Below are 15,761 nucleotides of genomic sequence, written 5' to 3'. Positions count from 1 at the left end.
GCCGGGGAAGACGTCCAGATGCCGAGGGATGGATTGGCCGAGGCCCCTTGCCAAGCAGGTGTGTCCTAAGTATCGTGTGAGACCTCTGGACGTCCCTGTATCTGATGGCACGATCCCACTTACAAAAGTGGACTCTGCTCGTTCCCTGCGGGGCAGGGAGGGCAACCTCTAAGGCACCCTCTGTACTTGACTGTGAGTCCTCCTGTTAGGCCAAAGAAGGGAGACCAAAGGATGAGTCTAGCTGCCCCACCGTCATTCACTTCTTCCCAGCTGGACGCTAGAAGCCTGCTGACAGCAGTGGGTCCTCTAAACCCAGGGGGAAACTACACTTGACAAAATCTTCCGTGGAAAGACACATCTTCTTTCTCTGTTCCTGTCTTTTTCCTACTCCCTGTCTCAGCAGGCCTTTGCAAAGGTCTGGGCGAGGCCGTGCCTGCACATGCCAGACTTCGTGACGTCATCTCTGCGCCCGATCCCGGTTTCATCCAAGAGGAAGAGCCAAAACCGCTCACTGGGCACGAGCTGTACGTTTAGCCCAAAGATATAAAAGTCGGGCACTGTTGAGTTGGGTTGAGTCCCAAATGACCCAAATTTGAATAGGAAAGAATTTCCATATTTCTCTCCTGTTGCATGCGATTTGCTCAAATTGTCGGTACAACAAAAGGTCTAAAAAAATCTCTCTCTCTCTCCCTCTTACTCTCTCGCCAAACTCCACCCAGGGTCAGGACAGGTCATTTTTTTAATAAGTGAAGGACACTTGTTAAAGTAGTAAGAGAAGGAACATGTCAGCTCAGCCACCACTGGGGCCTTTTTAAAAAGTGTAACAGAATGAGATGGTAGCAGAGAGGCTAAGCCTACGATTTACCTGTCAGAAGCAATGACCCTGGGGCTCAGTGCACAACAGCAACTTCCCCCTACGTGCTCCCTGGCTGCTCCCCATCGCTGACAGGGTCTGTTTCCACTGGGAGAGGCTGTTTCCGGCTTACTCTCCAGAAAACGACTTTAGGCTTGATTTTACTTAAGACGACCCAAAAGAGGGTTGATACGGAGGATATGAAGAGGGAATCCATTCCCGATTATTTTGAGTCAATTCAGATGATTATTCTCTTCCTCAGTTTCCCCAGATGGACCCTACCCCCATCCCATTTACATTTCAGTGATGAAATCCTCTGCTCTTTAACATCTTTCCAAAATTCCCAGGCCTGGTATCCCTGCCAAAGAAACTGGGGAATCTGAATTTCCCAGGAATAATCAAATGCATACTCAACGATTTCTACAGGGCATGCGCTCACAGTTAAAAACTAGCTTATTTATGGAGCTCAACCCGGTAGCCGGCTTCCTTCTCGCCAAGCGCCAAGGAGAAGTCAAGGTCATGGCGAACACAGATGACGCTGCAGAGCACAGTGGGTTGGGATCCAGTCCTGGCTCTGCACTTACTAGGGACATGGCCTTGATCAAGATTACTCAACCTCGGCGTGTCCACTGCCCCATCTGTAAGATGGCGATAACGGAGTCTCCCTCGCCGGGCTGCCATGAGGGAAGCACCCAGGAAGGGCTAGGGACAGAGGGAGCATTCTGTGTTAGCTATTACTGTTTTGTTGGCTGGGGTTATTCTACCCTCCTGTGTTACTTTCTATGACTTAGGACGGTAATTCATAAAATAAATATTAATTAACCAGTATTAATCATAGGGGGGAACACGTGCCTTTGCACACCTCAAGTTTTACCCCCTATTTTTATTTGAGGAAACGATGTGGGCAGAGAAGAGGCCGCTCTCTTGGTTGCGAACACAGAAGGAATGCAAAGGCAAGGCAGCCCCTTGCTCGGCGCAGTGTCTTCAGCGGCACAGGGGACGGCTGCTGGCCCCCAGCAGTATCGTAAAGCCAGTGAGACGTGGGCTCTGACCTCCCCTTCCCAGGGGACCCAGTGCCACCTGCTTCTCTGAGAGTCCAAAGCCGCCTGTGGGTGGCTGCAGGGCCCCAGAGCCAGCTCCCCTACCTGCGGTCCAAGTTAGTGCTCCTCTACCAGCACTGATTCCCCGAGAAGAGGTGAGCCCGGCTGGAGGAAGGCAGGTGCCAGCTTAGAGAGATTTACATTAGACACAACTCGAGAGGAAACAAATACTTTTAAAAGAAGGGCCCACTGACCTAAGTGAGTCTCTGGCTGGGTAAAATAGGGGAAAGAGAAATTTTGCTGCTGACTTGTCTCCAACCTGGTCTTTCTGGACCCTGACTTAGTCCTAGGAAATGGGGAAACAAGAGTAAAGAAGCCGTTATAATCCTATAACCACGACAGCAGCTAATCCTTGGATGATCAGACCGATCTCAGTCCAAGAAACTCATTCTGGGTTCGCGTCTTAGACACAGACTTCCTTCCCTAGGTCCTGGTTAGTATCTACCTACCACACTCTTTTAGTTTTCAGGGTTGAACCCTGGGCAGTGGCCAATGCCAACTGGATTTCCTCGTCTGGAATTCGCTTCCACGGGGTCCCTGGCTTTTATTAACCATGGGCCTAACAGGTGACAGCTTAGTGTGACCCTGAGAGCACGGGGGGCGAGGCACGGCTGGGGCCCTGGCCTTCCTTTCTGCTGACGGGTGTCCCCGAATTCCCCTTGTCTAGCCAGCCTGGGGGCCTCCGCGAGGGCCTGTGACAAGAGCAGGACACGCGTCCCCGAGGGGGAAGGGCGACTTCGGCGGCAGGCTTGAGCCCAGCTAGTGTCGATCAGGCGGGTGACGGGTGACTCAAACCCTTGCCCACTGCCCTTCTGGGAGACACGTTACAGGGCCTGAGAAGTATTCAGAAAACGTTCCTAAGTGGTTTTTGCAAAGCTCCTTGGAAGTTGACCCACAGGAAGCAAAAGAGAGGAGGTGGTCACGTGGCTGGGGAAACCCGGAAGTAATTGGGGAGAGCTGGTTTCCTGGGCCTGGAGCCCCACCTCTCTTCCTGGGCCTACGGAAGGTGTTTCGAGGCAGAAGCCTAAGCCCCAGAGCGAAGGTGGTGAAGAGGCAAGGAGCAGTTGTTAAAGAAAGGGGCGTCAGCAGCCGGCCTGCAGCGCACGACCGAAAACCCTGGACGGGGAAGAGCGGGGGACCTGGCCGCTCACCCAGGCAGGGCCGCCGCCTTCCTCATGACTCATCTTCTTGCCGGCACTTGCCGGGTGACTGGCCCCACCTGAGGGGCAAGGTAAGGCCTGGGAGCTCGCAGGGACAGGAATGCAGGGCGGATTCCTGCTGAAATCCCTGCCCAGCTGACCTGCCCAGAGTCCCCTCTGGGGGCTCTCCTTCCACTTGCCCCTCGGGGGACACGCGTGGCGCTGGGGCCTGCACGGCTTCGTCTGGCCTTTCGGGGTGAAAACAGAGGGCCCGTGCTCCTTCCATGTCGGCGCCCCTCCTGGGAGTAGTCTTAATTAGGGAAACCACTAGGGAGTTTAAGAGGAAAAAAAAAGGAAGAAAAGCATTTTAAGACGTTTCACAGGGAAACTGAGATCCAAAGGGAAATCTCCAGGGGCTGCAGGATGGGTGGCCCCGATTGCGCCGGCCGCTGCTGCCCCCCGGCCGGATGTGGCGGCACATCGTCCTACCCACGGCGCCTGCTGCCCTTCATTTTATACGCATGCACCTCTCCGTTCTCGTCCGTGATTCCTAGCCTGTTTATTAGTTGTCACTTATTGCACCCCCCACTCCCCGTTCTTTCTCTTTCAACCTTTTGCGGGCCTCAGAGCCCGGACCTGGGGGGCAGGCAGCGAGCAGACTTAGGGAGGCCCCCATGTGCCAACAGGGTGCAGGAGAGTGAAAGGCAGCAGAGGACAGAGCCAGGCAGAGCTGCGGGCCACGGAGCCACCGAGGAAGGGAAGGAGAGAACCCAGGAGCTTCCTCAGAGAAGTCAAGGGACCCCCCCCCTCCCACCCCGGCCTCCCGGGGCTGCCTCGGTGCAGCTGGAGGCCAGGACAGCCCTGCAACGGCACACTCAGGTCCCCAGAGCCCAGCAGGGAGACCCCGGCAGGGAGCAAGCGAGCCCAGCACTCAGGGTAGAGAGCGTCCCGCCCTGGGGTGACCCCGTGGCTCAGCTGGGCACGAGGCCGGCCCGCGCCCACCGCAGCCAGCAGGCCGGCAGGGCAGAAGAGGCCGCGTGGCTGCAGGTGGTTGCGTGTGTGAGAAGGGGACGGGCTGCTGCTCAACACGGGCTGGAGGGAAGCCACGTGGAGCTGGGTATACTAGCTTGGCGACCAGGTCACGGCCAAGACTGCGGGAGGGAGGCCCGCGGGCAGGACAGAGCCCGTGCATGTCTCCTCCAGGGCCCGGGTCACCGCGCCTGAGGGCCTCCCTGCCCCCAGAAGCCCAGACTCCCCAGGGGCGCCCTAGACTCAGGAATGAGGAGGTGCCTGCGGACCCCCCGCCCTGCCCGGCTGACAGGGACGCGCGGGTCCAGGAGGCGTCTTCCAGCTCTTCTCCTCTACCCCGGGCTGCTGCAGAGCCAGGCTTCCTCCAACACGGCCCTCCCTTTAATGGGAAACTGTCTTTAGAGAGAAACTACCCACTTGCCACGTTTTCATACTCCTGTGCTCTCTCTGTGAGCCCACCCCTCAGAAGTGAACATGTTCTGGGGCACGACAGCTTTTAAACCCACCCGTCAGACCTGCCTCCGCTTCCCTCTTTCCCACCCGCTGGTCAGGAAAAAGGGGAAGAAAAGAAAAACTCAGAAACCTGAAGATTGTTTGGAATTTATTCTCTTAAATAAGAAAAGTAACATTTGTCAAAAAAATAAAAAAATAAAAGCACAATACCTTGTTTTCACAGTAACGGAAAAACAAAGTTACACAGTTAAATAATAAAAAAAGTCACAAAGAAACACACCAAAAACTCACAACACCACAGGATAAAAACAAGGACCAAAAGAAAGCAGTGTAGACAGACAGTGCATCCTTAGCACGGATAACCCCCTTCCTGCCCCCTGCCCCACCCCCAAGCTGAACGGCCGGGGAAAGAAACGACCCCCTTAATTCACCAGTCAAGCCTTCTAGGCCATTGTGGGGCCCCTTTCGGAGGACCTAAGAACGATCCACTGTCCCACGGAAAGCTGCCAAAGACGCGCTGAAGCCTGGCAGGCAGCGGAGAGCCGGAGCGGCCTTCTGGGGCGCCTCTGAACAGAGGGTAGGGGTGTCGGTGGCATCCCACTAGCAACAGAGCCTGAGTTCCTAGCCCGCTCTTGACTCTGCTTTCGAGGCTGGGGTGTAAACTGCTCCTGTTCTGATGTCCACAGGCTGACCCTGGGCTGCTCTGCTCCCTCCAAACCCCGACTGGATGCTGAGCCCCTTGGAAATAAGTGAGGGGGGGAATCTTGGAGCAGGCACATGGCTCCCATGGGAAAGCCCGCCGGGGATCCAGAACCGAGGAACAGGGAGCTTTGGAAACAGCCTCATTATCATTGCTGTCGTTACTCTGCCCCCGACATGTAAATAATTATCTACCGTATATGCAAAATTAAATCCAATTATCTACATAAATATCCACACATCGCCATCAGCTATGATTCTTGTGGTAGGGTCAGGGAGTTAAGCAGGATTGCAGAATTCTTTTTGTTCTATTATTAGGTTTTCCAGAAAGCTCTACAAGGGAAAGGGACCTGGGCAGCAGTAAGATCTGCTAACTTGCCGCTGTCCGCGAGCAAGGCCAGGGGTGAAGGGAGCCCCCGGCGCTGTTGGCCATTGTTTGGGCTGGTGTGGGAAACGCCTGCCTTCGCCTACGACCCATTCGGCGTCCCAACTACGGAGCCAGCGCTGAGCGTGCGGGGGGTGCCTGGGCACAGGGTGCCGGCCCCTGCCCCTCGGTGCCGTGTGGGGCGGCTTTTTAAACTGAGACCGCCCCTTCTGACAGGCCGTAACTACTGTGTTCCTGCCATCCCACCCCCGCCTCCCGCAGCACAAACTTTCAGAGGTGCGGACTCTGCGGGAGGAAAGCTCTTCTGATTCCTTGCTGTGAGGCCCCTGGGGTTTTGTGGTTCATTTTTGGTTTTCCACTGGAAGGGGGTAGCCTCTTGACAAAAAGGAGCCAAAAAACCACACAGCCGTGGGTCTGATGTTCCCGAGGGCAAAGCTCCCGTTCAGGGTTTTTCTTGCTCGGCCTGTCGTCACCCCAACTCTTCCCAGAGTCAGGGCGGGGGGGGGGGGGGGGGGGGGGGAGACCGGAGCCGGGCCGCGCAGTGGCAGGAGAAGCAGCGTGGAGACGAGCATTTGCAGATGTTGAGAACAGAAGGGAGGGATTTCCATGCTAAAAACACATGACGGACACAAACACTGGAAACGCTGCGCCCTGGACAGCAGGCGGCAGCAGGCCGCGATCAGTGGACACCAGAGCAGGCCTGGAGCTGCTTCTCTACCTGGAAGCTGTACCTGCTTTTTTGGCAACAGCAGTCACTTTGGCACAAGGGGGAAGGAACACGGGGGAGAGGAGGGAAACGCTGTGCATGAGGAGTAGCACAGAAGGCCCGGACCCGGCCTTTCTGGCTCTGCCTCCTGGGGCTGGGGCTGCTTGCAGATGGGGACGGAGGCCCCTCACCCACAGCCTTTCTGCCTGGAGAGCAGCGGAGGAGAGGTGCCCTGCTCGGAGGGCCTGGAGCCCTGGGGCGGTTTGATACTATTTATGAATCCCCCAAAAAGGAGAGAGAATATATCTGTAAGCTAGTCCTCTGGGTGTGATACTCTGAATGCAACAGATTCAGCGGGCGTGTCTTGATTCAACTGTCCGTTAAGATGAGGGCTTTGTTGAATTAAAGATTCAATGCGGAACAGCAGAATATCCCTGTCTACATAGAATAACATGACTTCGGGAAGCGGTTTGACCTAATGTAAGGGGGAAATGGAAAGGAGAAATGAGATTATAAGGCTGTGAGTCTCTAAAAAAGAGTCTGGAGGTTGTCAGAAGGAATAGCCCTATGTACAACTGAACAGAGTCTAAGAGACAGATAAGGTAGATACAACCCCAGGTATTGGTTCTTTTGAGGGATAAAGAGACCCACGGGTTCTATGGTCATGGCAGAAGGGGTTCACTGCCATGACAGATGGCCCTTCTTTGGAGCTGGTGTTTCTGCGTGATGGAATTGGACTCAGAGGGGATCTCTTTTCACAAGACTTGCATGCTACTTTATTGGAATTGTAGTCGGTGCTGGGTTTAAGATATATGTAGGGGATTTGAATCTCTGGACTGATAATATGACACCCAGGCCCAGAGCCTCAACAGACTTCAGCTCCTACACTTTGATTTATTGGACTTACTCCACTCAGCTAACATCGAGTTGAAGAAGGTCAACCACCACAACATGGAGCCTAGAGTGTCTACAACTAGAAGCGGGAAGAGTGCATCCAGTACCCATGTGGAATCTAAGCCCTCACTTGACATAGGTGTGCAATGGACACAACCAATCCAATGTCCACAGAGAAAATGTGGAATGGGTGTGGGAACGGTAGCCATGGTGGCTGCTGGGTGTGGGGAACAGGAGGAAGAGATGAGATGTGGAGGCGTTTTCGGGACGTGGAGATGTCCTGGATAGTGCTTCACGGACAATTACGGGACATTATAGATCCCCCCAGGGCCCACTGGATGGAACGTGAGAGAGTCTGGGCTATGATGTGGACCATTGACTATGGGGTGCAGTGATGCTCAGAGATGAACTTACCAGGTGCAATGGATGTGTCATGATGATGGGAGAGAGTGTTGCTGTGGGGGGAGTGGGGGGCGGGGGCGGTGGGGTTGAATGGGACCTCATATTTTTCATAATGTAATTTAAAAAAAATTAAATAAATAATTAAAAAAAAAAAAAAGATGAGGGCTTTGATTCGACCACTTCAGTGGGGCGTGACTCAGGTGAGTACCCGCCTCCTTGGTGGGCTGATATGAATGGACAATCACTCGAGGAGGGGAGAGAGAGCTGTCAGTTTTGATTCTGGAGCCCTGGGGGGAGGTAACCATTCACCTGACAGTCTGCAGCTGAGCGGCTGAGAAAGCCTGGAAAGAAATGAGTCCTATGCCAGACCGATACGGGAAGCCCTGAGAGATGAGCCTGATGCCATCCTACAGGTGAGATCAGAAGAGGTGGGTCACGGAGCCTGAAGAGGAAGAGGGAAGGAGGGACCAGGCAGAGACCACCACCGTCTTGCTTCAACACATGGCAACTGACCTTGGTGAGAAGGTATGCCTTATGGCACCTCGAGTTAGACTCTGTGGGGTCTTGAACAATAAGCTTTTACCCCAAATAAACACCCTTCACAAAAGCCAACGGATTCTGGTACTTCGCATCGGCACCCCTTTGGCTGGCTGACAAGCCCCGACACACCAGCGCGTTTCTGAGGCTTCCCACAAGGAAACTCTGGTTAACCAGAGGAAGCTTTAGCTTGAGTTTGGGACTTAAAGAAGGAAATCCCTACCGAAGGAGAAAAAGAAATTCATTTCATGCCGAACTATAAAATGCCACCCCCAATTCTGCTGCTTTTCTACAGAGGTTAGGACAAGTTAGTGTCCTCACAGGACTGCGCTTCAGGGGCCGGAACCGTGGTCCCCACAGGCCCAAGCCCCCCGGGGCCGGCACCGACTAAGCCCCCCGTGGGGGTCAAGCTGCGGTCCCCGAGGGGCCTCCAGGCCGACGCGTAGGTGTTCTAACCAGCTCGCCTTCCCTCCCTGCTTTGTGGAACGTTCCTCTCCCTCGCTGAGGAACCTCAACTCTTCAGGACACCTGAGAGCCCGACACCCACGGCGCCCTCAACTGGACGGTAAGAAGGGTGCTCCGAGCCGGTGAAGTGGGCGCACTCGTCTTGCTCAGGGACCGCCTGAACTTTGTGGTTTGGTCCTTTTAAAAAGAATGCTCTGTACTCCATGCCCAGAAGGAGAGTTTAATGTACTTGAATGGCCTTATCAGTGGGGTCCTGGGCAGCCAGGCTCCACCCCTCTCCCCGGCAGCGGGGCCTGGACTGACATGGGGCGCTCACCCCAGCACCCGCACGGCGGGAGCGCCGGGCCCAGCCGAGACTCCACGGGCGATTCTCTCTACCAGTGCTTCTCCCTGGTGCTCTGAGAGTGTCAGCTCAAGAGGGCTGTCAGCACACCATAAGAAAGACAGAATATAAAGGGCCCGAGACTGCAGAAGGCCTGCGAGTCACCACAGGCTTCCACGTGGCCATACAGCGAGGCTCCCACCTGGGGGCACCTAAAAAGCTCCCAAAGATGGCACTACGGGCACACACTGGGGCAGGGGCCAGGGCCACCCCGCCGGGAGAGGTCTGCTGGGTGACGGCACTGTCCCCCCCGGCCCAGGGGGGCCGCCCGGCCTGTGGGGGCATGTTCTTCTCCTCCCCAGATGACCACCGCCAGGCTTGCACGAGTTCCTGGGGATGCGGGAAGAACTGACCATTTGAGTAACAAGTGGGTAGTTCCTGCCTCCACCACCAGCTCCTCTTCCACAGATCCTGGGACTGACCAATACCTTTTAATTTCTTTAGTCATCGGACTGGTGGGTTGGCACCTAGCCCTGCTGGCTTTGAGCAGGAAGGAAGTCTAGGACGAACAGGAGCACGGCCCACCTGATGTGGCCCTCTCCCACGCCGAGCGCCTGGCTACGGGCCGTCTGGGCTGCGCTGGGCGCAGCAGGGCAACCTGGTGCTTTTGCGGGACGTGGACACGTTTCCCAGGCTGCTTGGGTGTGCACCAGGGAGAGGCAATTTTAATGGAAAAAGTACCAACACAGTGCATCACAGCTGGCCTTGTGCCCACGAGCCCTTTCCAGTCCTGCTCCACAGTGGCCGGAATAAATGTGGTTTTAGAGGCGGGGACAGTGCGTTCACCTCCTGACACAGGAGGTGGTTAAGGAAGGGTCAAATTGGGGACTGTGTCCCGTTAGAGGTTCAAATGCCCCACGTGGTCAGGACGGGGCCCATCCCTTAGGGCAAATGAAGGAGCAGTGACAGCTTATCCTAGATAGGGAACAAGGTGCACAGAGTTCAAGTTCAGGGAGACACGGGGCAGCCCATGGGGCTGTGTATCCAATTTCACACTCCACCGAAGGAGCTCCAGGCAGGGAGGTGGGCGAAGGCCTCCCCTTGGGCCAGTTAAAACCAGCCCGCCCTGGGCTCCTGTGGACCTGGCCGGAACCAGCTGTCCCCCGGTGCTCTGTCGGGGGGTGGGGGGACAGGCCCTGAGCTACCAAGACAAGACTTGGAGCCAGCACTCCTCGGAGCGTGGGAGACGCCGCGCACCAGCCGGCGCCCTCACGGGCTCACCGTCTGCCAGTGAAACTCCCCTCCGATCTGTACCAGCACCTCTGACAGGCCATAGAGAAAGGGGACTCCGAACGCAAGCAGCTGGCACATGAAAAAGGAGTCCAGGGGGTTTTGGGCCACGTGGTGCCCGATCGAAGAAATGTTGCTTTGGAGGTGCCGGCTCATTCCCTGGGCCTTGCCGCAGAGGCCGACAGAGTGACGCGCCACCCAGCCAAACAAGGAAGTGAGGCTACCTGGAGTCCTCTCGGCCGCGCAGGGGGCCGCGCCGGCCCGTCCACCTCCGTCCGCGGTGGGCCCATCTTGCAGGGGTCCTCTGGCCTCCTAGGAAAGCACATCGGGGAGACGAAGGTGACTTTCGGGAACGCTCACAACACAGGAGGCGATGAACCCTGCCTGACCCGTTCATCTCTAGTGTCCTCACCAAGCCGCCCAGAGCTGTCTTCCTCGTCTAGAAAGTCTGGCTTTAAAAAACTGGACATGGTGACCGTGGCCATCATCAAGAGCCCAGTCTACACCCACCCAGGTACACCTCTCCGCCTCACCCACAGCCACCAGGGGCCTCCCGGGTAGGACGCAGTCGGCCCGCACGCTGACACGCTCATGCCACGCTGTGCGGGAACACCCGTGGTTTGCCTTGACAAAGGCAGGTGGGGGAGCTGGTTGCTCTCAGAAAAACACCAAAAAAGTGGTTTAAACTGCTGCCACCTGAGATGAGTAACTCAGGAGAGTTAAAGGACCTGGCAGGCAGGACGGCACCTACGGCCGAGGGTGGACCGTGAGGATTTGCTCCCGTTTGCCCTCAGCCCTCCGAGAGCAGGGCCAGGGGGGCTCCCCTTCAGGAGCCCCCTCCTCCCTCCGCTGCCCTCTTGCTGAGAGCTCTAAGTACGCGAAAAGCGAGGAGCAAACTGTCCTCGGCAGCAGCGCCCTTCGCTCAGGAAGACGGCCCTTCTGAGGACAAACATCTAGGAAGAGTTGAGCGTCCCTGCAATCTCCTGCCGCCAGTGCAGGCAGTGGGCGAACGTGTCGCAGCGGAGCCAAGCGGCCTGCCCTGGCCACGGTGTCCTGGGCCTGCTTGCGGGAAGGGCTCATCTGACGGCCACTCGGCAGCCCTGCCGGGCCTGTGTGGGCCGCTGTGTGCCCCCCCCAGGGACCACCACAGTTACCTTTGCTGACAGGGGGGCCACTGCCGGTCTCTTCCGCTGTGCGTAGCCGGACAGTCGGTAACAGTAGTGAGGTTTACAGTAGAATTTACCTGCAGGGGCGAGCGGGGAGGTGGGTCAGCAGGGAGGCAGGCGAGGGGGGGGAGTGAGCGGGTCAGCGGGGAGGTGGGCGAGCAGGGAGGTGGGGAGGCGGGCGAGCGGGGAGGCAGGTCGGCAGGGCCTTCCTGCTCCAGGCCCAGTTTCCTGGCCCGGGGTAGACCCTCCCTCCCCGTAAACTGTGGCCCTGGCCCTCCTCTCCCCTTTGACTAAGGCGGGGGGGCCGTTTCCTGTGGGGATGTGAAGGGCACTGAGCCGTCACCCAACCCGAGCCCAGGGTGAAGCCACGGGGCTCGCGTGGCCGGACGGCAAACAGAGCGGCAGTGTGTGAGGAACAAAGACGGGTCACACGCGGAGCTGGGAGGGGCACTTCTGGGGAAACCAAGAAGAAAGAGGGGTGTGGGGAGAGGCGCGCCGGCTGCAGGGGAAGGGGCGGAGCGGAGCGTTAACCCCAATGGGACCCCCTGGCCTGCCCCCCACGCCCTCTCACAACCTAATTCTCCGCCTGTAGTGGGTCACGATCGGCATTCAAAGCAGAACCCCCAAAACCCGCGGTGGACCTTGCATGGGCCAGAACAGAAAAAAACACTGCAGAAAAAGAGAGTGCATCCAGCATAATTAAGAGTTAAAGACTGTTTCCTAAAACTTGCGGTTGTGTCTACGTGTGTTTACTGGGTCCCAATGGAGCGTATTTCCTACTGGGTCTTGCCTTTTCCCATTCCACTGGTAGAGGGGTTCACTCAAAAAGGTCATCTTTTTCTGATTCTTCCCTCACTTGAACAAAGGCTTTTAAAAATTAAATGACATGGGACCTAATAGAGAAGCTGTTGAAACAGAAGCAATCCCATTCATCCTGCCATTCATCCTGCTCACAAATCAGCTCTGCTGTCCTCAAAATTAAAATACGACCTAAGAGGGAAAGGAATTAAGTGGCATTCTTTGTTTCCTTTTACCTGGTCACATCATTATATCTCTTTTCCTGCAAAGTAACTGACTTCCTTTTTTCTTTTCTCTGCCCCCTCCCAAATAAATCCATTTATGGAATTGCACACATCTCAAATCATTCATGCAGAGTCTGTTTTCCCAAATAGATCTTTCCACTAGCCATTGGAAAAGCCAGAAAACCTGATACCCACAGGGGCATCGATCAAATTACTAGTCACAATGGTTGTATTTGAGTGTTTCTCTACAAGCAGAGTTGAGTCATGGCTTATTTTTTCCAGCTTGGCCATAATCTCCCTTTAGGATCTGTAATTAGCCACTTCATTGTTGTGAATTCTGGCCCCTAATAAATAGGGCAAGATAAAATGGATTAGTCCTTGTACCACGTACTACTTTTCTGTCTCTTCTGTATCTTGTTCTTTAAGAAATACCATCCCCTCCCATGGGCTCACAACCGCGTGGCCTGACGTGATCCACCCTAGAAGTGGCACAGGGCCCCCTGTCCCCACCCTGAAACTGTGCCCTAGGAATGGGCCTGGGACCCAAGTTAGGCTAACCAGGACCCTTGCAGGGGTGGGGGTTAAGATCGCTGGGGGAAGGAAATGGATTTGGACAACGAATAGGGTGTCCAGATACCACATGGGAGGTCCGCGGTTCAGACCCAGGGCCTCCTGACCGGTGTGGAGTTGGCCCACGCGCAGTGCTGATGTGCACAAGGAGTGCCGTGCCATGCAGGGGTGTCCCCCGCGTAGGGGAGCCCCATGTGCAAGGAGTGCGCCCCATAAGGAGAACCGCCCAGCACGAAAAAAGAGCAGCCTGCCCAGGGGTGGTGCCGCACACACGGAGAGCTGATGCAGCAAGACGATGCAACAAAAAGAGACACAGATTCCTAGTGCTGCTGACAAGAATACAAGCAGGCACAGAAGAATACACAGCGAATGGACACAGAGAGCAGACAACTGGGAGTGGGGGGGGGGAGGGGAGAGAAATAAAAATATATAAATTAATTAATTTTAAAAAAAGACTGCTAGGAGAGAAGGGGCAGCCCTTCTCCTCTGGGATTGCTAGCTTGAAGGGAGGGAGATGTTTAATGCTTGAGCTTTAATCTGAGTTGGATTTTTATTACTTGTAACAAATAATATTGTTTATTATAGTACTGGAAAATTACATTTACTTATCTATTTTTTTCCTGCATTATTTGGCTTTTTTTCCTACCCAAATATATATAATTCTAGATTTTGAAAATAACGTAACAGACTAACCTACCAGGGAATCCTCACTGAACCCATCCAGCTGTGGCATCCTATATCAATTAAGGAAAAAGGTTCGGGTTTCAGGAACAAGAACCACAAGCCTGGCCAGAAGTTTCAAGAAAACTGCAGGAACTTGGTTTCCCTAGGAAGGGAGTACAATATGACAGAAGAGACCCAAGCACTGAAGCCCTGATTGTCAGGTTCAAGTCCTGTTTCAACCAGGGAATAGCCATGTAAACTATTTAGCCTCTGAAAACACATTTCCTCACAGAGAGAATGAAGATAATACCCTTATGCATAGGTTAAGAAAATTAAATGAGCCATCACATGTGACACTGGTAGGGGATCAATTAATTTATCTCCTTATTGTCCTTCCCAAATAAAACCTGATGGTGCTTTTTGCTTAAGTTAATTATATATCTATATTTTAAGATTTATTTATTTTTATTTATTTCTCTCCCCTCCCCACCCCCGGTTGTCTGCTCTCTGTGTCCATTCACTGTGTGTTCTTCTGTGGCCGCTTCTATCCTTACCAGCGGCACCGAGAATCTGTGTTTCTTTTTGTTGCATCATTTTGTTGTGTCAGCTCTCCGTGTGTGCAGCGCCATTCTTGGGTAGGCTGCACTTTCTTTCGCTCTTGGCTGCTCTCCTTACGGGGCGTACTCCTTGCGCGGGGGGCTCCCCTACGCGGGGGACACCCCTGCATGGCAGGGCACTCCTTGTGCGCATCAGCACTGTGCACGGGCCAGCTCCACACGGGTCAAGGAAGCCTGGGGTTTGAACTGCGGACCTCCCATGTGGTAGACAGACGCCCTAACCACTGGGCCAAGTCCCTTCCCTAAGTTAATTATAAAAAGAGCTAACATTTACCCAGCATTTGCCATGTGCCAGACACTTTTTTAACTGTTTTGCATCTATCAATTCATTTAATTGTCAAAATGATACAAGGAGGCAGGTGCCATTTTCCAGCTGATGCACAGAAGGGCTGAACAATTGGCCCCCAGTTAGTCAGTCTACGAACCAGGACCTGAATGCAGGAAGCTGGCTCTTCCTTCTAGGCACGGCGCTCCAATGCTCGTCTCAGCAACCCAGGCAAGCTGTGTTACAGACCAAGTACAACGTATGGGTGACTGAGGCAAGCCGCTGATCTTAGATGGTCCAAACAGTCAAGAAACCTTGATAATTAAATATGGAGTGACCGGAAAAGGAGAATGAAGAAAAGGGGCAGCTACAGGACTGGCCGAAGATCAATGAGTTATGCAGGGCCAGTCCAGGTACTGTTCTAAACGCGGAGAATCCCGCAGTCGAGAAGGTGGAGGTGGTCTCCGCTCTGAGGGGGCGGACAACATGCAAACAAGTGAGTATTGGACAGCGGAAAGTGCTGGGCAGACAACCAAGCAGGAGACGGGACAGGGCCGGGGCTGCTCCAGGTCAGCCATCTGGGACAGCCTCTCTGAGGCGGCGCCTGAGTGGGCTGTGAGGAGGAGGGAAGGCGCGTTCCAGCGCTGAGGAAGGAGCGGCCTGCTAGCGTTCACGGGGCGCTGCAGGAGTGCAGAGAGAGGTGAGGGACGAGGCCAGAGAAGCTGGGCAGGCAGGCAGGCCGGGCGTGCAAAGCTCCGTGGGTCGATGTGGGCCGAGGTGGGCGTGCGGATGGAGCGCAGGAGCCTGGTTAAGAACTGACTTGCATTTTTATAAGGTCACCCAGATGCTTTGTGGAAACAGACTGCCGGGAGGCGGCGGGGGCGGCAGGGAGACTAGTGGTCCAGGCTGAAGCTAAGCAGTGGCTGCTTAGGGCGGCGCCAGCAGGGGTGGAGGCGACGGGTGTCGCCGGCTTGTCCCAAGGGACCACCCATCACAGACCACCTTGCTGGAGCGGGCATTTCCTCTCCTCAGGGTGACAGGGAAAAGAGGGAAGGAAGGTGTGGCCGAAGGAGAGCAGCTTTTGAGAACAGTGTGTTTGTGAGGCTTGGCGTGCCCTGAGGACACTGCTTCAGTGCCACTCACTGTGGAGTCACATGAATGCATTTCCCCCAGTATCTGGGGTC

The 15,761-nt window shown here is 55.1% G+C and overlaps 1 protein-coding gene across 5 annotated transcripts in view; it reads right to left on the bottom strand.

The window, feature by feature from the left end:
- The window catches only part of MICAL3 (microtubule associated monooxygenase, calponin and LIM domain containing 3), a 204,097-nt gene that overhangs the window by 58,148 nt on the left and 130,188 nt on the right, over nucleotides 1-15,761 (bottom strand). For all 5 annotated transcript variants that reach the window (XM_071210096.1, XM_058282477.2, XM_071210094.1 and 2 more), the window contains 2 exons: nucleotides 11,429-11,517; nucleotides 10,499-10,586 (listed from right to left, as the gene is read on the bottom strand). In XM_071210096.1, coding sequence (XP_071066197.1) covers nucleotides 10,499-10,586; nucleotides 11,429-11,517 — 177 coding nt within the window. The remainder of the gene's footprint in view (nucleotides 1-10,498; nucleotides 10,587-11,428; nucleotides 11,518-15,761) is intronic.

Source organism: Dasypus novemcinctus, chromosome 20, assembly GCF_030445035.2.
Source record: "Dasypus novemcinctus isolate mDasNov1 chromosome 20, mDasNov1.1.hap2, whole genome shotgun sequence".
In the NCBI taxonomy this organism is placed as follows: domain Eukaryota; kingdom Metazoa; phylum Chordata; class Mammalia; order Cingulata; family Dasypodidae; genus Dasypus; species Dasypus novemcinctus.
Note: the sequence above shows the minus strand (reverse complement) of the source record. Positions and strands in the feature narration are given on the sequence as shown.